General features: G+C 48.7%; 7 protein-coding genes and 2 non-coding genes across 9 annotated transcripts; 4 read left to right on the plus strand and 5 right to left on the minus strand.

The window, feature by feature from the left end:
* Positions 1-100: 100 nt before the first annotated feature.
* Positions 101-3,590, plus strand: DFJ58DRAFT_724034 (uncharacterized protein; the record flags this gene model as incomplete). Its single annotated transcript, XM_041385084.1, has 10 exons — positions 101-290; positions 345-537; positions 583-827; positions 880-1,085; positions 1,311-1,511; positions 1,559-1,716; positions 1,769-2,145; positions 2,200-2,422; positions 2,478-2,791; positions 2,845-3,590. 10 exons carry the CDS (start codon positions 101-103, stop codon positions 3,588-3,590), a joined length of 2,853 nt encoding a protein of 950 aa, XP_041247734.1.
* A 1,343-nt stretch (positions 3,591-4,933) lies between these two features.
* Positions 4,934-5,033, minus strand: DFJ58DRAFT_t50. Its single transcript has one exon. It is a non-coding gene; the product is annotated as a tRNA-Pro (tRNA).
* Positions 5,034-5,753: 720 nt separating this feature from the next.
* DFJ58DRAFT_769645 (uncharacterized protein) lies at positions 5,754-7,672 on the minus strand. Its single transcript, XM_041389027.1, has 10 exons — positions 7,512-7,672; positions 7,413-7,460; positions 7,331-7,360; positions 7,099-7,282; positions 6,752-7,044; positions 6,566-6,696; positions 6,383-6,518; positions 6,217-6,332; positions 6,081-6,163; positions 5,754-6,025 (listed from the first exon to the last, which is right to left on the minus strand). Exons 1-10 carry the CDS (start codon positions 7,560-7,562, stop codon positions 5,976-5,978), a joined length of 1,122 nt encoding a protein of 373 aa, XP_041247735.1. The 5' UTR covers positions 7,563-7,672; the 3' UTR covers positions 5,754-5,975.
* Positions 7,673-8,060: 388 nt separating this feature from the next.
* DFJ58DRAFT_769650 (thiamine diphosphate-binding protein) lies at positions 8,061-9,273 on the plus strand. Its single transcript, XM_041389028.1, has 5 exons — positions 8,061-8,210; positions 8,262-8,505; positions 8,554-8,852; positions 8,904-9,039; positions 9,089-9,273. Exons 1-5 carry the CDS (start codon positions 8,158-8,160, stop codon positions 9,173-9,175), a joined length of 819 nt encoding a protein of 272 aa, XP_041247736.1. The 5' UTR covers positions 8,061-8,157; the 3' UTR covers positions 9,176-9,273.
* Positions 9,274-10,203: 930 nt separating this feature from the next.
* DFJ58DRAFT_654696 (uncharacterized protein) lies at positions 10,204-10,404 on the minus strand (the record flags this gene model as incomplete). The annotated part of the gene is made up of 1 exon (XM_041381810.1): positions 10,204-10,404. A coding segment is annotated over one exon (201 nt), but the record flags the coding sequence as incomplete, so codon positions are not given.
* A 1,352-nt stretch (positions 10,405-11,756) lies between these two features.
* On the minus strand, positions 11,757-14,828 carry DFJ58DRAFT_769655 (histidine biosynthesis trifunctional-protein). The gene is made up of 4 exons (XM_041389029.1): positions 12,826-14,828; positions 12,387-12,742; positions 12,070-12,335; positions 11,757-12,014 (listed from the first exon to the last, which is right to left on the minus strand). Exons 1-3 carry the CDS (start codon positions 14,818-14,820, stop codon positions 12,116-12,118), a joined length of 2,571 nt encoding a protein of 856 aa, XP_041247738.1. The 5' UTR covers positions 14,821-14,828; the 3' UTR covers positions 11,757-12,014; positions 12,070-12,115.
* Positions 14,829-14,916: 88 nt separating this feature from the next.
* Positions 14,917-14,996, plus strand: DFJ58DRAFT_t49. Its single transcript has one exon. It is a non-coding gene; the product is annotated as a tRNA-Gln (tRNA).
* Positions 14,997-15,089: 93 nt separating this feature from the next.
* Positions 15,090-16,880, plus strand: DFJ58DRAFT_862433 (uncharacterized protein; the record flags this gene model as incomplete). The annotated part of the gene is made up of 6 exons (XM_041394070.1): positions 15,090-15,553; positions 15,608-15,929; positions 15,983-16,072; positions 16,127-16,263; positions 16,311-16,602; positions 16,657-16,880. The coding sequence occupies exons 1-6, from the start codon at positions 15,542-15,544 to the stop codon at positions 16,878-16,880; spliced, it is 1,077 nt and encodes a 358-aa protein (XP_041247739.1). The 5' UTR covers positions 15,090-15,541.
* Positions 16,881-16,916: 36 nt separating this feature from the next.
* On the minus strand, positions 16,917-19,381 carry DFJ58DRAFT_140122 (mitochondrial carrier). The gene is made up of 12 exons (XM_041378838.1): positions 18,834-19,381; positions 18,695-18,784; positions 18,442-18,648; positions 18,217-18,390; positions 17,926-18,167; positions 17,771-17,876; positions 17,693-17,718; positions 17,534-17,638; positions 17,461-17,483; positions 17,123-17,411; positions 17,020-17,072; positions 16,917-16,965 (listed from the first exon to the last, which is right to left on the minus strand). The coding sequence occupies exons 1-12, from the start codon at positions 19,240-19,242 to the stop codon at positions 16,953-16,955; spliced, it is 1,737 nt and encodes a 578-aa protein (XP_041247740.1). The 5' UTR covers positions 19,243-19,381; the 3' UTR covers positions 16,917-16,952.
* Positions 19,382-19,421: the final 40 nt, after the last annotated feature.

Genomic DNA, 19,421 nt, shown 5'->3' on the forward strand with positions numbered 1-19,421 from the left:
GGAATTGATGGAAATGTGCACTAATAACGTTTATGATTAGTCACACACAGCTCAATGTGCAAAAAATGTACCCATAGCTGGCTTGTATGAAAGAAAAAAAATGCGGAATCCAGGAGGACGTCAGACACAACGAGTTCGCACTAACCTGTCTTTGCGGTCTATCCGCCACATAGGCTCCTCGCGAGATAAGGATGGGCTTCCCACTAACCGTGTATCGAAGGTGATCAAACATAGAGTGTTGGTTCTGCAAGCAGCCAGCTGTAAACAGCGGCGGGAGACTCGCCTACAAGGTAAGCCTGGTCCAAGTGCTCAAAAAACAACCAGAACACTAACCTGGTTTATAGCAATGACAACCGAGGAGCGCCAAGCTCTGGAAGCTCTCAGAGACCCACCAACTAACCCACCTAACATTGCTGAGGACTCCGATGATTTCAATCTCGGCGACATCTGGGATGGTACTGATGCACTCCCCATTAGCCACGCTGGCGGAGAGTTCAGAGACCTGGCGAGAGGTGTTCTGGGTGAGGTCTGGAAATTGTGAGTGCATGTTAGCAGATAGTCAGCAACTGACACGCACATCAGAAAGGATCAAGATGGTGCTCACAGGGTTCAACGTGTCGACAATCGCACACGGCATGATCGTGTTCTGCGAAGAAATCTTGCTTTCAACGAGCAAATACAAATAATGAGCGAATCATACCTTATATGGAGCCTGGAGAAATCGCAAAAGGGCTTCAAGAGTTTTTATGATCGCCTACGCAGCGAAGAGACTGAGGTGACCGATTTGAATGGTGGCCAATGGCCAGTGACAGTAGTAGACGCGTTCTGTGAGTTACTTGCTAGTTTCGGTGTTTGTGTTTATCACATCATTTGTAAAAGTTGCTGAGAAATTTGTACTGAAAATATCATCGATGGACCGTACAATTGCTTCTGCACTTGTTCGTCAAGGCGTCATGCCCTGCTCCCCGATATCACCGGTGGCGGGCATAACATTAGAAGCCCTTGAGTTATATCGGGTGGCGCACCTCAGGAACCCTCACTTGTCAATCCAAGCCTTTGTCAAAACGATATGCGATTTACACGGGGTACGATTTAAGTTCTATTGTGCTCCATGCTAAACACATACACATACTACAGGTGGAATTCCATCGGCACATCTCACGTCAATTTTCAATTGCACTTGACATATATCTTCAAATCAGACGGGTTGTGGCCTCGCTCATCAACAAATCCCTCCGACGCGACTCGCCTGACTGGCGCCTCAACATGCATGCCCTGCATGCACTTACACGCTAACTGACGAAGAGAAGCTACACTTCAAGATTCTCTATGCTATGGACGGGAACGACTCATTGAAACGAATTCTGCGACGCTCGCTTGATGACGACGATGACTCTCTTGGTCTATCGTCCGAACTTCCCACTGGCCAGGTACTCGTTAGTGACCGTTACCTATCTCGTAACTTTGTAGAGCAGTTTGCACAGGATACGCCATGTGATACGGGAGCCAATGTGAGTAATTGATGCGTACCTTTTGTAGAGACAACTAACACAGTCAGAGTCTGGCAGAGAACTCATGCGAAGGCCGGTGGAAAAATATGGACGATGCGAAGACAAAAAAAGCTTGGGGTATTTATGACGAAACTGGTGTCTTCGTCGCCGTATGCCGCCACGGCTTTTGTTTACTTATCGCAGACATGGTGCAGAGCGGGGAGCGGTGAGTAGTACTTAGTCTTTTTGTTTTATATTTCTAACAGGTATTCTAACAGTGCAAAATACCCCTTGGCTATTGTTGCCAAGCTGCTAGATGCATTTGGCGACGATTTGGGCGGTGGCTATGACATCGGCTGTCAGTTTCAGACTACTCTTGACAACAGCTCTCTTGGTCCCCTGGCGCGCTCATTACGTCATAGTTGCCTGGTTGGCGCGTTTCACGGACATGCGCACAGGCGGTTATGTCAGCTTTTTTCATTAACAACTTACATCAAAGGCATTGGTATCGAAGATCTGGAGACTTGTGAGCGGACGTTCTCCAAGTCAAACTCCCTTGCATCGGCTCTACGGTATACTAGCGTTTTCCATCGTCAACAGGCTATCGATTCATATTTCGAGCATAACGACGAGCTCGAGGTATATGGCAATCTTTGTATGTTGTTCTGTTTATCATAAGCGCTCGCTGACATAACTATTGGTTGGCTAGCAAATTTCTTGCATGGTAACTACAAACAAGCTCTCGAGATCATCGCCAATGGCGAAGCTGTCCTACCGAAGGTTATGCAAGAGCTCAAAGTCGAAGACGAGAGCGTCTTTGAATGTTGGCTCGAAGACGAGAAAATCTACCTTAAGGGTCTAACACGAGAGCCTGAAGAAGAGACACTTCAAATGGAGTACTGGCAGAGATTAGTCAATCTTAGTGCAAGCAAGTAAGTTTTACTTTTGGTGTATGTATCTCGTAGTTACTGAAGCCCCCAAAAACAGAGTTGCTCTTGACGCAGGAATGAACATGTTCGGAACGCACAATACTCCATCATACGGCGCAGACATTGGAAACACACGCAAGGTTGAAAGCACGCGGCGCCACGCTCTCGAGGACTATGAGAGAAACCTGAAGTTGGTTCAGTTATTAGAATGCAAACTCGGTATCATCGCTCGCTGGGTTCCAGAAGATGAAGAATGGCAGAAGGCAGGGAGACTCGTAGCTAATAGAAAGTATCAACGTGCCTTGGACCGTTTGGAAGGTTTGGTCGTGGCTCGCATTTTCGAACTTGCGAAGATGAATAGGGCGGGGACAGGTGAGTTTGAGTCTAGTTTGGCTTGTTTCAGCTAACTCTATCTATGTTTCAAGGTTACAAACTGCGAAAACATATTGCGAGGGCCTTGCAGACGCGCTCTGCCGCCATCAGGTCCGCCCTCAACACATACAACAACCTTGCCAGTGCGGTGTACCCTCCCCGGCAAATACTCAAGTGGGAGGATGTTGTCGAGTACGCCTTTCTCGCTGACTTCGAGCTGCTACGAAAGACGCGCTCCGATGTCTCTCAATTACCTTGGTCATCACCAGCAGCTCGGAGTGGGATGGATCTTTATTTTAAAATGTGTCGAGCACGCGAGGAGATTTGTCGTCTGAATATCGAGGTTCGCCGTCTAGTGACATATATACGAGATGAAGATAAGTATTTGCGGGTGTGCGAAGATCGACTCACAGTTGCTAACCCTGCCCTTGCCCATCAAATCGCTATACATCGGAACATTCGTGGCCGGTTCAACTCCCGCCATATCAAGCGGCTCAATGATATCTCAAAGCTTCCCGGCTTCAATGGTACACTCGTCCCTGGTCTAAGTGCTTGCACCGGTATCGGGGAGAGTGCCAGCATGCCAGATCCTCTGATTCCCGCCAACGTGTTTGCTGCCCATATACCTGCACACAACCCTTCATCCCCTATAGGTGCGGATACTCAAGAGGATTTAGATGAGGAGGAGATCGCAGAGGAGGTCGCAGAAGAAGCCTCGAGGAGTTTGCAGGACATTATCACCATCACCGCTGACTTCTCACAGCTCCAGGTTGTTGACAATGGTGAAGTAGAGGAGTAGTCTAGTTTATCCGTCATACTGTTGCAACGCACTTCTTTTATTATGCTTACTGTTAAGTATCAAAACGCGCCTCCGATATGTTTGATTTATCGAGCTCGTCGTGTATGACAGCGAGCACGAAGGTTCACACGGCAGGCGCAAGATAGCCGATGCCAGGAACATTACCTACGTTAACGCCGACGTCCCACGCTGGCTTACCTAGCTAGGCCACAGTTCAAGTTGCTTGCTGTTATTATAAGTCACTCTTTATCCAAGAGTTATTGAAGGAGGCTTGGAAACGCTGGAACTCTGTCGTTTTAGACGTGCTAGCCCTATCTATAATCACGTCTAATTAGAGGCAATACGTGGGAGTCACAGGTGTGTAGACCTGAACTTTGAATTTTAATCATCTGATTGACAGAATGACATGTCATGGCCGCACAACATCCGCAGAACGTCTCTATATTCGGCAAGTCTCCTTACTGGGGGTGTCCGAAACACCGATGGCATCGACTGCATGATTTAGTGCAGTACGATTTGGATCGGTTTTCGTCATGGTTGCATATTTATCTTTTGACATCATGGCTCGATGACCGAGGTAGAGAGCGAGGATGCGTCTAGGAGGCAAGTGTTCTCTGGACGGAAGACTCTGGAGGAAGATTGCGACGTGTTGGATTCCGCGTCGAGCGGCACGCGGTGGCGACCTAGATGGTATCTGTTTGTGGTATTTTCCAATTATATTGTGCATTTCCGACTTTTCTGGTGGCGTGCCAACAAATTTTCACCCTCTTATCAACCTTGGATGAGTTGTTATGCTCCCCTGGCCAATCACGCTTTGCACAACTTTCTTCTTCTTCTGACCAGCTGCATATAGCAAATGTTCCGACAACCTCAATGATAGATGCAGTGAGTATTTTGCTTCGATGCCTGCATTCCCGCGGAAACAATTCGCGTCCGCGCCAACATGTGGGCATATGACATTGATATATGATTAGCTATCTGGTGTCAAAATCATCAGGAAAGAAGTAAGAACGTATTTCTTCCCGGACGACTCCGTGAATACCAAACCAATAATCATTAATCAATTCTTGTTGCATCACTATGTGAATCAAGTCCCCCCGTGCTCATGGACAATATTGAGGTCACTTCAAGCATCCGATGGATAAACTTATTGGCACAGGGAGGTATTTGTTAGGGGGTTATTAACTTATAGTTTGCAGGCTCAACAGTGCCAAGGTATCACGATCTCCAGTCACCGGCCATTGTCATGATGATTAGGAAACATTCATCCGTTACTATGAGGTCTCTCGTGGTCCCTGTCGAGTGCCTTGGACAACACTGCCAAAAAAAATGATAAAACCAAAGGGCCCAACCGGGAATTGAACCCGGGACCACCCGCAGCTTCAACACCTTGTGTTGGGGATTGCTCCCGAAGCGGGTATCATACTACTAGACCATTGGGCCTTGAAGAAGGTATCGCCATTGACTTATATAATCACAGGGAGACCGAACCACGATCGTGTATGCACATTTGCAGATCGACAACAAGCAAATATATCGGCCGACCCTCGAGCTCACACCGATCATTAGGGTATCTTCTGAGTTCATTCCCGGACAACCGGTGCACACCGTACCCTTCCTTCATCTCGAGCGAGGACTCGGACGACATGGCAACTTGAAGCAGCTCAGACTGGAACCTTTCAATCATAAGATCCGCGGTGCACGAGAGGAGGATGCGTACGAGGACCTATTCCTAAATCCCAGTGTCTGGACACGACAAGCCACCACCGTAACAACTGAATGACAGGACACATGATGGGACGAGTGCAGTCGTTACATAATATAACCCATGGCCACACAACTTACAAGACACGCATGGTCAAGGGCTCGCCATTGCAAGGTAGTTTTGACTAGAGGTTCCTAGCAGTCTGTGTAATCATCGTCCATCGTCCACAACAAGCCGACCGTCGCGACTCGAGGAGAACGACAATCAATATGCTTTCTCAACTGGGGAGCTCATCCGAGTCGATATCGCTCAGTCACTGCTAAAGCTAAAAGTAAAGTTGTGATGCATGACAGAAGTCAGCGGTAGAAGACGCAGGCGGAACGTAGTCGATCAATCCAGTGTACTGGAACACAAGGAAGCGCAGACGATGACGTTGGAAGAGTAAGAGGTAACACTGGACCGGGATATAAATGATATCACATTGACGAGTTCAACATTAAATACTATAACAGCAATGAATCTGATCCATTAATGCACCAGCCATAGCATAAATGAGTGTTCTGAATACTGTATGTGATGGTTGCGAAGCCTATTTACATCTAGTGTCACATCTATATAGCATCCCGTTAGTCGACTCCGCGTCCCGCACCTGTTGCACGGTACCAAGTTACAAAGACAGCTTAAAGTTTTTTGATGATAGCATTGGTGAATTCCGATGTCGTTGCACCACCTGCAGATGAAGCAATGTGAAAACGAGTCTCGACAAATCACGGGGAATTACTCACCACCCATGTCTGCAGTCCTGACCTCTCCGGCGTTGATGACATCGAAGGTCGCGCTTGCAATACTGTTGGCGATGGAGTCGAGACTGGGGAGGAGAGTGTAAGAAATATGAGAACAAGGCCATGCCGGACAACATACCCAAGATGTCTAAGCATCATGGTAGCACTCAAAACCATAGCGGTAGGGTTGGCACGGTTGGTGCCCATGATGTCTGATGCAACGTGTCTACATCCGGGCTCGAAGAGGGCATAGTCCTGAATATATATCAGTACCCAGCAGGTCTAAATGCAAGTGTGCGACATACACGGCCGATGTTGCATCCTGGAACGATACCAGGACCGCCGACAAGTGCGGCGCCAATGTTGGAAATGATGGCACCATACAAGTTGGGCATGACCATGACATCGAACTGACCAGGTTTGGCAACCAGTTGCATGGATCTAGGTGGTATTAGCCGGCTGGAGCGGAAAAGGGAGAGACACCTCACGTGTTATCGATAATCATATCATTAGACACGATTCCTAGAGATTTGTACTCCTCCGCAATTCGACGGAAGGTGTTCAAGAACAGACCATCACCGAGCTTCATGATGTTGGCCTTGTGCACACAAGTCACTTTCTACAAATGAGCGCTTGTCAGTACAGCACCGGCCGGATTTGAGGTCATGACCGACCTTGCGGTTGTTCTTGAGGGCAAAGTCAAAAGCAAAGCGCGCAATACGCTCCGCCTTGGCCCTTGTGGAGACCTTCAAACTCTCCACTACACCAGGATAACTCTGGTGCTCCAAACCAGAGTATTCACCCTCGGTGTTTTCACGGATGATAGCAAAGTCGACGTTGGAGTGGCGTGTGGGGAATCCAGGGAGAGACTTGCACATCACAACCGATGCGTAAATGTCGAGCTGTTGACGCATGGCCACGTTCCATGAGATATGGCCGGTTTGAGAGATTGGCGTGAAGAGAATACCTATGACGACAAAGATGAATGTTAGTTCTGTGACTCAGTGGGAAAAATACTTACCCTTGAGACCGACTCTGTTGCGCTTGAGACTTTCCATTGCCTGCTTGAAGAGATCCTCCCCCGCTGAAGATACACCGGAGACATCATACTGCTCCCACTCGATGGGCGCGTTTACGTGCTCGAATATCTCTTTGACAGAGTCTGTGATTTCACCGCCAATACCGTCACCGGGTATGAGGGTAACCTAAACACACTCGATACCAGCACCATATCCAAGGGTAGATTCACGCACCGTATATACGCCGCCGTACTTGGTCGGTAGCTGGGATGATACGATAAGTTCGATAACGCTATTCGCTTGGGCGTGAACTTACTCTTTGCGTGACTTTTGGAAAACCAGCCGAAAGAGTGGTTACAGTTCGCTTGAAAAAAAAAGGTAAACATCACGCCATCTTATAAATTCAATTACCTACGGACTGCTGAAGAGCAGGGCGGGTCGCCGCCGACAGAGCGTTGCGGAACATTACTTACAGACGTTGTGGAATGAAGGAAAGAAACGGAGAGTAGTCGTGCAGCTAGCGGAACAGTTAGTTTTAGTTTTAGACATAAATTGTAGGAAAAATGAGGAGTGCCCGCCGCGCCGTGTAATCGGTTCACTTCATATTATATTTCAATTCCGCGTTTGTCCGTGTCAAAATTGCTCCCATTTCATTCACACTCTCTCTTGTTACAGTCCTCCTCCCTCAGCTTCTCTTTCCAAAAGGCTCAATGGCTGCCGCCCGTACTGCTTTCTCTCGTGTTGCTCCTGCTATCGCAAATGTTCGTGCACGTCCTTCATTGGCTCTAAAACGTGTTGCTTTCGCTCGCGGATATGCGACAGCAAGTGAAAACTCGGTAGGAGTTGCACGTCATTCTCATGCATCATGTCAATTCTGAACCATTTGGTAGATGACAGTCCGTGACGCACTCAATGTTGCTATGGAGGAGGAGATGATGCGTGACGAGAACGTCTTCATTCTCGGTGAAGAGGTAGCTCGCTACAATGGCGCCTACAAGGTCTCCAAAGGTCTCCTTGACAAGTTCGGCGAGAAGCGTGTCGTTGATACTCCCATCACTGAGATGGGTTTCGCCGGTATTGCTGTCGGTGCTGCACTCTCAGGTTTGCGACCAATGTAATACACCCTTTTCCTTCTGGCGTGTTTTTCTCATTATTTTGCTTAAAGATGCGAGTTCATGACCTTCAACTTCGCCATGCAAGCTATTGACCAAATTGTCAACTCTGCTGGAAAGACTTACTACATGTCCGGTGGAAACGTACCCTGTCCTGTTGTCTTCCGTGGCCCCAATGGTGCTGCTTCTGGTGTCGGTGCCCAGCACTCCCAAGACTATGCAGCCTGGTATGGCTCAATTCCCGGTCTCAAGGTTGTCAGCCCTTGGAGCGCAGAGGATTGTAAGGGTCTTCTCAAGGTTATTATTTTCTACAGTTTCTTGTCCGTATAGTTAACAACTCTATAGGCCGCTATTCGAGATCCTAACCCAGTTGTATTCCTCGAGAATGAGATGATGTACGGTGTCACCTTCCCCATGTCTTCAGAAGCCATGTCAGACAACTTCACCCTTCCTATCGGCAAGGCAAAAGTCGAGCGTGAAGGAACCGATGTCACTATCGTAGCACACAGCAAGATGGTCACTCACAGTCTAGAGGCCGCTGACATTTTGGCAAAGGAGGGTGTCAAGGCTGAGGTTATCAACCTCCGTAGCATTCGTCCTCTGGATATTGATACCATCAAGGCATCAGTCAAGAAGACCAACCGGTCAGGCAATCATTTAGACTAATGATCCATTGCTCAATCATTTTGTTACAGTCTCCTCATCGTCGAGGGTGGTTTCCCCGCCTTTGGTGTTGGTTCCGAAATCTGCGCACAGATCATCGAGAGCGAAGCCTTTGACTACCTTGATGCTCCAGTTGAGCGGGTAACTGGTGCTGATGTCCCTACGCCTGTACGTGTCAAGATGATGACCGCATACCAGTACTAACTCCTTACATTAGTATGCCACCAACCTAGAAGCACTCGCATTCCCCGACACACCTGTCATCGTTAAGGTCGCCAAGCGAGCGCTTTACAGGACCAACTAGGCACACTTATACTTTTATTGCATGCATTTGCTCTCATACTTACACATTCATGGGCGTTAGTAGTCCCCTGGCCGCAATAGACATATTACCCATCTAAATTGGACCGGCCTGCGTGCACGGCCGTAAAAGTCGTGGGGTTGGCTGCTCACGCCATGTCACTTGTCAGTGTCATGAGTTGTTCAGGGTGTGTTTAAATTGCGCTATGTGCTGGGCTTCCGATTTCTTTCTCAGGTGAGAGTGTCCAGCTATAAGGTTTCCCATTGATTCTCTCGGGACCCGCGAGTGCAGGAGGGCATAATGCGCTGCGTGCAGCCCCTGCAATATTGACTGCCGGAGTGATGCTTCTCTTCTGTCCGACGTTGATCATTCGCTCCCCTGTAACCTACCGACTTTGACTAAGAAGTCTGCACACCTCTCGACCTCTGAACAGATATTTTGAAATTCACACACAAGCAGCTGTACACTGCGCTGACGTTCGTGAAGTGCATACCGTCTCTTTGTGCTTCGATTCCCATAAGCTACAGCTTTCAGCTCCTACACACTAGTTGTTCTCGAATTCCGGCCAATGACATAGTACGCATACATGTTGGGTCGATATAGAACAATACGTAAGTGAATCTAAGTCATTCAATGGAACGGTGCATCAGTACGCAATGCGCAATGCACAAGAACAAGACTGGTGACGAGTATAGGACAATACAACCAAATGACCTATGAAGGGTGAGAGAAAGCAACCACACGTTATGACGAGTATAGGACAATACAACCAAATGACCTATGAAGGGTGAGAGAAAGCAACCACACGTTATGACGTGAGTCTTCAACTAAATACCTACGTGAACGAATACGACCTACTTTTCCAGCGGAATCTTCTTGCGCAATGACTTCACAGCCTTATGCAATGCCATCGCAGCACGTGTGCAGTCCAATGCCCTTGAGTCGTCAATTAGGTTGTCATAAAACGCAGACACGATTTGACGCGCAACCTCGTCATCCACAGACCACAACACACTGCGAGATCTGGAGGACTACATCGTCACAGCAAGATGGATCGATTCATCGGGACTCTTCTCATCGCCCACGGTAGCCTGACAAGCCGAAAAGAATGCAAACTCCGGTTTCTGCCAGTCAGATTGTGTAATGACCTTGATCATTAACAGCCCGTCGCGCATTGAGAATGGAGACTCGAATGGCTGTTGTCGATTCGGCACTCCATGACAGGCTAGGTGGGGCACTAATTATAATGCAATACATCGAATGCATCATGTACTCCTGGAGTGATGTGAAGGGCACAATAGGCGCTAGACGTTGGGCTACGACGGCCAATTCAGGAGAGGCACATCAAAGTTCCTTCCCTCTGTCCGGTTTTGCTTGGTCAATGGCAACAAAATGTTTGCGCAGACACATCTCGAGAAACCCACTGTCTCGTCCGAACGAGTGTCGCTAAAGTGGGGGTGTAAAGAGAAATGTATATTTGAAACAGATTTTTGATCTTCTTCTCGTAGGGTCTTGCGACACGTAGAGGAAGTAGCGTGAACTAAGCAGTGGGATGCGTGGGTTGGGTTGAATAAATTCCCCAAGAGCTTGAACTATGGGGCCCACGATATGAAACCAAAGCTTGCGCAGGATACCAACAATCTTGAGTAATCCAAGTTGATGATTCGAGGAACCAATACCTCCACGAGTGACGGGAACTCGGAAGACAACTTGGAGACTTCGGCTTGTGCGACATCAAGTGGGACATGGACGGGATCTTTGACACCGAGGATAATCATAGCGTCACAATCGTACTGGCTGGCATTGACTATGGTGACTGGAGCCGCTTCTGAAGGTCACAAAAAAGTGGAAGCAGGAGAAAACGTGAAAAGTCAGGAAGTGTGCGCCCCATTTCACAGTCAGTTTCTGGATTTGTGTGGACTAGTCTTCAGTGGTCCATCAAACGTGTTACGGAGGAGAACGCTGAGTTGCATAAACTCTGCTACCAAAGCTTTGCCGGCGGCACCTGACTCGGAGGCGGAAGGTTCATCGAGTGGAGTATGGAAGCGTGCCAACTAGGTCGGACCAGGGGGGCAGCTCTGCAAAGCCGCTCGACAAGTACCCTTCCAGGTTTTCTGTCAGGCTATTGTACCGAAGTCGAGTTACGCGAAGACTTTTAAGGACGTTAGGAGCATGAAGCCGAAGAGCAGAACGACACTGTCATGTTATGCGCCTCACCGCCAGTACAAAATTGAGGTTGTAGAGTAGCTTGAATTTCAATGCGCACGTACATGAAATTCGAGGGCTGAAATAGTAGTAGAAACCTGCTGGCGAGGACATGATATGGTGAGTGCTGAAGGTGGCCAGTGCTGCAAGCATCCCCATCATAATAATGCGATACATACTAACAGGACGTGATGTCTGAAACACTCCTCAGACTCCTGTCGTGATTCGTGAAGGTGACATTCCTCTGCAATTGTCGTAGCCAACGATTTATTACATAGGCACGATTTTCCTCCAGTTCATCCGATTCTCACGATTTGCTAGCCTGAGTGCGATCGCTTATCAGTTGGAGTTTCAACGTTCACACCGGCCTGAGGTCGTATAATATTTTCGAGTCCATCGACCTGACCACCGTGATGGCTAAGAACGACCACGATGAAAGAATCGATGGACTCATCGCCAGAATCCGATTTTCCATTGCCATTGTAGAAGACCCAATGAGCAGACCACGATCACAACGATCATGATCGAAGCGGTTGATGGAATTTATACAAGTTTGTACGATCTCATCGACGACAGAAGTCTGTCACTGATAGGTCTATCAGTACCATGTTCGAACACGACGATTTTTGGAGAAGACCTAATAGAGGCACAAAATATACATCATTTCATAGCACCAACCGTATGATACACACCTGTTACTATTCACCACTTCCAGAATTCCCGGGGTATCACTAAGTACTACATGCCCAGCCGGATACGAACTGCGTTTGCATGGGCTTGCAGCCCTTCGCAGTCTGCCAAAGTTGCTACGATAGGTCCCAACGTCTGCAGTCCATCCATAGTGACCTCCTGCGATGTTATGTGCTTCTGGAAAGACTGCGTGTTGACGCCGCTGAATTGGCGGGCATATCCATTTGTAGGCAGGGTGTGGTTCGTGCCCGAGGCATAGTCTCCGCAACTACAATATACGATCAACAAAAGGTGTATGTCTGATGAAAGAACTGCTTACCTTTCTGGAGAGTACGGCCCTACGAACACGCTGCCTGCATTTTTCACGTGGTCGACCCAAGCTGGTGCGTCCCTCAAGTGTAAAATGAGATGCTCAGGAGCATAGTCATTTGAAAACTCCATGGCAATATCTGGCCCTTGTGTTTTTACGATCAAACTTTTTGCCACACTTTCGCGAACGATGTCGACACGACCCAAGGCATGCGCTTGTTTGTCCACCTCTTCTTCGACTTCCGCAAGCACAGTATCCGGGAGAGATGAAGCAACCAAGACAACTTGAGAATCGATACCGTGTTCAGCTTGTGAAAGAAGGTCGGCGGCGACAAAAGCAGGGTTACACGTGTCATCTGCTATCACCTTAGGGGGAAGTACCGTATTCGTTAGTCTTCCAAGGACAACGAACACGGTACGTCCGCAGTTGAAAAGCCAGAGCAACTTACCAGTACCTCGGATGGCCCGGCAGGCATATCTATTGACACCAGTGCATCTGTGTCATTTTGTACGAGCATCTTTGCAGCCGTAACCCATTGATTCCCTGGCCCGAAAATCTTGTCGACTTTTGGAACGGTCTCGGTGCCATACGCCAAAGCGGCAACTGCTTGAGCCCCGCCAGCTCTGAGGATGGCATGGGCGCCCACTTTATGAGCAACATAAAGTACCTCCGGGGAGATACTTCCATCAGCCCTGGGTGGCGTAGCCATGACGACTTTTTCACAGCCAGCGACTTGGGCTGGAACGCCTAGCATAAGTGCCGTGGAAGGAAGGACGGCAGTGCCACCTGGAACATAAAGCCCCACCCGCGCGATGGGGCGGGCAAAGCGGGTGCATGTCACCCCTGGCATGGTCTCCACAACAAGTGGAGCACCGTCAATTTGAGCGGCATGGAATTTGTAGACGTTACTGTAGGCAGCGTCAATGGCATCGCGCACAGCAGGATCGAGCTGCTGTGCTTCTTGCGCAAGAGGGTAGAATGGTGGAAGGAGAAGTGGGGTGTCCAATTGAGCCTTATCAAATTTGGCGGTGAGCTCACGTAGAGCGGAGTCCCCGCGAGCGCGAACATCATCAACTATGGGTTTGACCTTAGCAATCATTTCATCAGACCTGAGGACAGGTCGCTTGAGAAGCTTTGTACGGTCCTCGGGGGATACAGCAGAGATATCAACGGTCCGCATTTGAATGGGCCCATTCCGGCCAAGAGGCGCCTTGCTAAGAGGTGTCAACGAAGTTCTAGGCGCTTCCGCCTTGGACAATTCTGCTTTGGGGGACTCAGTCTTGGGCATCCACTGTTGCTTCGCGTTTCCTGGCCTTCGACTGATCTTCATCGCTTTCTTGTCTAGTGAGCGCTCAATATGCTTGACGCTCACTCCGGCAGCGACACAGCGTGCCATGGTAAAGTACACGAGATCAGCAGCTTCAAATGCCACTTCCTCCTTTGTCTTTGCACGACACAGTTCATCGGCTTCTTCCATGATCTTTGCTCTCAAAAGTTCCTCATCATTAAAGAGCCGGCGAGTATATGAACCCTCCTGCGCGTCAATTAAACGTGAGGATAAAGTACGCTCGAGAGCGGCGAGTCCGTCTAAGTCGCCGAAGCACGAAGCGCGGTTAAGGTGACAGAAACCAGCGCCGTGCTGTACCACGCTAAACTCGAGCGCATCGGTATCGCAGTCTACGCGGATGCGCACGACATCCTGTGTGGCCCCAGAGGTCTCGCCCTTGCGCCATAAACCGTGTTTTCTGGAGTGATACACGCCTTTGCCGGTGCAGATTGACTCAGCAACCGATTCACAGGACGAATAGACCAGGCCAAGAGAGCGTTTGCCATGAAGATCAGAAGATATTACTGTGGGGAAAAGTCCATCAGGGCGATCCGAAACAATTGGTGCAAGGAATGCATCTGCGATACTGATCATTTTTTGGGAGGTAGAGCCGAGGGTGAGCTGGGAGAAAGGAATAACCACAGATGCGCCAATGGCTACGAGTTTTCTGATGATTGAGGGAGTGGGGAGGTCAGGTGCTAAAACGTGTATTGCGGCACCGACGAAGAAGCGTGATATGGAGTGGACAAGGTCTACATCGAGGCCAAAGCCACTCGAAGAAGATGTTTTAAGCAACACGCCAGACACAGCGTTGCGAACGGAGTCGGAGACGGCGCTCACGTTAGCAACATCGAGGAGAAGGAGTAATCGATGAGCGGGCACCGTCCCCAGCAGACTTTTGGCAAGAGAAAGAGGCACAATGGCCTTGTCAGCGCCGTTGTCGAGGAAGGCGATTATTTGATTGACATCAGTAGATGTACTATCTTCTACAAGAAGATAACGGATTGTGCTTTCCGGGGTTGATCCAGAGGTGATGACTGGGGCAACACGCGAGACCGCGAGGAGGAGCTCCTCGTCGACGTGCTCGCTGTCGAGTAAAGCAAGAAATGGGAACATGACAAAACTTGATACGCGAGGAGATTGACGATTAGATGGATCATTCTTTGATTAAATTCATCGTGTCACATATATAACAAAAGCCATAAAATTAACGGTCCAATAGTGTAGCGGTTATCACCCAAGATTCTGAAATACGATTTCTTGTGACCCAGGTTCGATTCCTGGTTGGACCTTCATTTTTTTATCCGTTCTGGTAAGCACTGCCACTTCGATCTCTTAATTTAAGTTGGCTCATCCTCTCGGTAACGCCGACGTCCCTAGTATACCCGAGGTCCCATTCATAGTTTTCAAACTTGTTGGGTGAGGTAGGCACATAATGTGGTATGATGCCACGCATGTGCTTACGCTCACACAGCTTCTCTGAGCCTCATTGAAGAAATCTGCACGTACGCGCCACTCATGCACCACGAGATCTTGAGACGGCGCTCACTCAGTGTGGAACATCGAATGCAGTATTTGGATCATTTGAAAACAGAAACGATTGCGGTCCGGCGGGGCGTTGCCAAATCCTCCACTCCCAGAGTTACTCTCTTGGAAAACAAAGGGAAGAAAAGTGCAGACCACCACTAGGATCTGTATGTGCATATTTGCACTAGTGGTGCATCGTTGGAAGTCTGCACTAGCCCATACATAGGATTTCCGAGATCATCGGATTTCTATCTCAAGTTTTAGCTAACTGAAGCGGCGACTTCGATGATCATCACCTAACCCCCGTAAGATGTTCCCTCAGGTGAGGTTGCGCTACGACAGCAGGTTGACTCTATACTCACCTAGTCATCGTCAGAATATACGCATTGACGTTCACCATCATTTCTTTCTCGACGCTCAGAAGAAGGCAAAGAAAAATTTGGAAGTGGGCTGGCGAACACCAGATGAAAATTTACCTTGGAAACCGCAGACTAGTTTGGCTGCCATGGACAAGCTGGGGGTTCAAACAGCAATTCTCTCTCCCCCTCCAATGTCATCCAGTTCATCTGGAGCAGAAAACCGCGCGCAAGTAAGGCAACAGAATATTTACTCATCGCAATTATGCGCAGCATATCCTAGCAGATTCGGATTTCTCGCTGGCCTCCCATTCCTGGATGATGTTAAAGGTGCCTTTTCTCGTAAAGCTTCCTTTCGTGTCGTTGGCCTCATGTCCTTTGCGAAATATTTACAGGTTCGTTAGAAGAGATCGCCTTCTCCCTTGACGTTCTTGGTGCAGATGGAGTGGCTCTAATATCGAGCTATGGGGATGGCAATTCTGCGAGTACGCCCTTTTGAGTTGCAACGCGCTGCAAACAATGACACGATGATACCCTAGAGTATGTCGCTGACGATTTGTATGATCCCATCTGGAAGGAATTAGACCGAAGACACGCCGTTGTGTTTTTGCATGGTGCTCAGACGCCTTCCTCTACCCCATACCCTCATCCTTGGCTTGGCGTGCCAATTTCTGAGGTGAGTTCGGTGGAATCGAAACAAGTGCTCTCGCTCACTCTAAGAAGGTCCCCAACGAGACCTACAAAGCTGCCGCCCACCTGGTGGTTAGCGGAAAGAAACGACGCTTTCATAACGTCAACATAATCCTCACACATCTGGGCGGGAGCACGCCATTCCTTGCTCCACGCGTTGCTGCCCTTTCGCATCATATGGGTTGCCCGTTGAGGCCGGACGAGATCATAGAAGATTTCAAGAGCTTCTATTACGAGACTGCTCTTAGCGCGCACGAAACGACGCTTACCGCAATGGCGACACTCGTACCGTCTGACCGTCTTCTCTTCGGAACTGATTTTCCAGGTACTTGCAGGAGCTGCGCCATGCATTACACAATTGATAATGATCCTGTTTCAGCTGTAAGTATCAAGACGGCCGAGTGGTACACAGAGAACCTGGAAAAATATTTCGCTGGAAGACCACTGGACCTCGCTAATATCATGCGCAATAATGCTCTTAGGCTCTTTCCAAACCTAGGAAAAAGCAAAGACCAATATCCTAGCGGTGGACAGCAGATCAATGATCAACCACACGACGGGCCACAATGCACTGTGAATTTGTGGAAGGAGTCCGCGCATTGAAGGCCGTACAAAGTGATGAAGTATGCAAAAGATCATAGTCCGATTTAAGGTAGTAGAAATATAAAGAGACGTCTATACACCGAGCCTGGGAAAAACATCAACCCTGTCACGATTGAACAAAGGCCAAAAAACAACGTACCTTCGTTTGCTATGTTCATAGACAAGGTATGATATGGAGACTGAAGGAATGACCTATGACAGTGATTAGCGTGGCAGGTATGCCATAATTCACAATAGTATACCTTCGCTAATGTTGGGAATAGTCCGCGATAAAATCCTCTCCACCCATCCCGTTGATATGTCCTTGTCACTACATCCCAAGGACCCTTATAACGCTGCGGATGTCCCGATGAACCCGATGCTTGTAACCGCGTCCGTACCAGATTCAACGGATACACGCTCGTGGCGCCTACACTCCCAGATACGCTCCCAAAGGCAAGAAGAGCAAGCACACCAGGCTCGTCTTTCCCAGTCGATCGCAGATATGCCAACTTTAATGCCTCAAAGGTGCTCATATCAATCGCAGAGTATCTGTGATTCGATTGATGGTATGACTTTGTGAAGGCATCATCATACTCACGGGAAAACTCCAATGAGACCGATCTTGTCTCCGGTTAGATGGAAGGTAAGGACACCAACAACGCAAGACGAACCGTCAGACCGCGGTAGAAGGCTCGAAAGCGGCCAAGTTGCCACACTCTCCGGGCAGCATCCACGAGGCTTCGTTTCTGGTCGCCTGTCGAACTCATCATTTGTGTCTGTGAGGCACATGCTCATTATAATATCAATCTGGGAATTCTGTTGCTCCATACCTTCAATGTCTCGATTGGGTATATACCTTTATGGCGATAAGATGAAGGCACGAACAGAAGGGAAGCCATGTTACTCACTAAGCTGGCTTGAAATTCCGCCAAGACCTCCAGAGAGGAAGCGGCTCGTTCCGCTAATGTCCCTCGTGTCCTCCACACGATCCCAATGTTGTGCGAAAGCTCGTTTCTGCAAATATAATGTCCAGATAGACCGGAAGCTAGAAGAAGGTACCTACAGCTGATTCATACGTCAAGAATTTGATAGCCGATTCAGGGAATATCTTCAGTACAGAAAGGCCATTACCCGTCCAGAACGCAAGCACACCGCCTTCAGAATAGATGCGTGCGACTGCGCCCGCGATCGCTTTTAATCCTCCCATCCCTGGCCTAGGTTGGATCGCAGTTCCGCCCATCTCAGGAGGGCGAGTGATTAGAAAAATCTTCACCCGATCAAAAGGTGCTGTACATGTCCGAGACACTTCGGAGAATGTCAACTCAGGGCGAACTGAAGAGTTACGGTTGCGTACCAGCTCCTGCCATTCCGCCAGCCATGAGAAACTTGAAGGCAGTATGAGCCTGCAACCAATCATGGTGTTCCTCAATCTCCTCTTCCTCGAATTCGTCATCTCCAATCACATCAGCACTTTCCCACAGTGATGGGAGAGGTGGGGGCTTGTCTTCCGCACTGAGACTGACATCACCTGAAAACAATATTCATGCTCCAAATCATTGACGGGGGTGAAATGGCAAACCTTCCATTGTTACCCGTACCGCTCCCCTTCCATCATCTCCCATAAACCTCTTGACTTCGTAGTATTGGTATATCTCAGCTGCAGATGCCTTTCGAGGCAATAACAATAAGAAATCCCTGAACTCCCGAAAGCTAATGCTATGTGAATGTGGCGACCAAGTCAGATACGTTATGAAGTCAGTCATTGTGGAGGGCGGAATTGCTATCCCTGGAAGATCATAAGGGCAAGCCATGCAAGATTATATCAATCTCACCAGCTTTGCTCAATGCCAATGTTAATTCCTGCTCATCGAGATGGCCATTGCCATCAAGATCCAGTTCATCGTGGAATATCGACCACAGTTCTAAACCGTCTTTTTAAGATAATCCCAGCACATAAAACAAAGCACTCACCAGCTTCCTTAGTCTCGGCATACCGCCTAAACTCATACCATCTAATATGACTAGGTCGTTCATTCGTTATGTGACCGCCACACTTCCGAAGTAGCTCATCCTCATACACCTTCCTCATTTCCTCTGCTCTCTGTGCCACCAGTGGCTCCCCAGCAGGAAACATTCTTGATGCAACTACTTCCGGTCCATGATAGCTCGAATTGGGCAAGCGCTTCCATAGTTCGTGCAGGCGCCTCTCTCGTTCCTCCTTCCCTTCTTGCTTTCGAAACTCGAGAAGACTATGCGGAAGTGGATGAAAGGGAGGAGGGTCGGACCTCAGTCGTGGAATAAACGGCCGATCTTGGACACCGGAGAGACAGGACTCATAAAGTTCGCGGCTCGTGGGGTGTTTTTCTAGAGCGTCCGCCATGAACTCAAGCCGGGCGAGATGGATAGATTGTGGTGCCCAGTTACGATAATCAGTGTAGGATTCATAGAGACATTCTACACGTTTTTGAAACGTTCAGCTGGCGTACCGATAGTAGAAAACTTGACGGAGCTCTGTTTACCACTGCTTGCCGATTCCCGAACCAAAACGGTCATGTTCCC

Source organism: Suillus subalutaceus (assembly GCF_016647625.1).
Source record: "Suillus subalutaceus strain FC151 chromosome Unknown DFJ58scaffold_17, whole genome shotgun sequence".
Taxonomy (NCBI): domain Eukaryota; kingdom Fungi; phylum Basidiomycota; class Agaricomycetes; order Boletales; family Suillaceae; genus Suillus; species Suillus subalutaceus.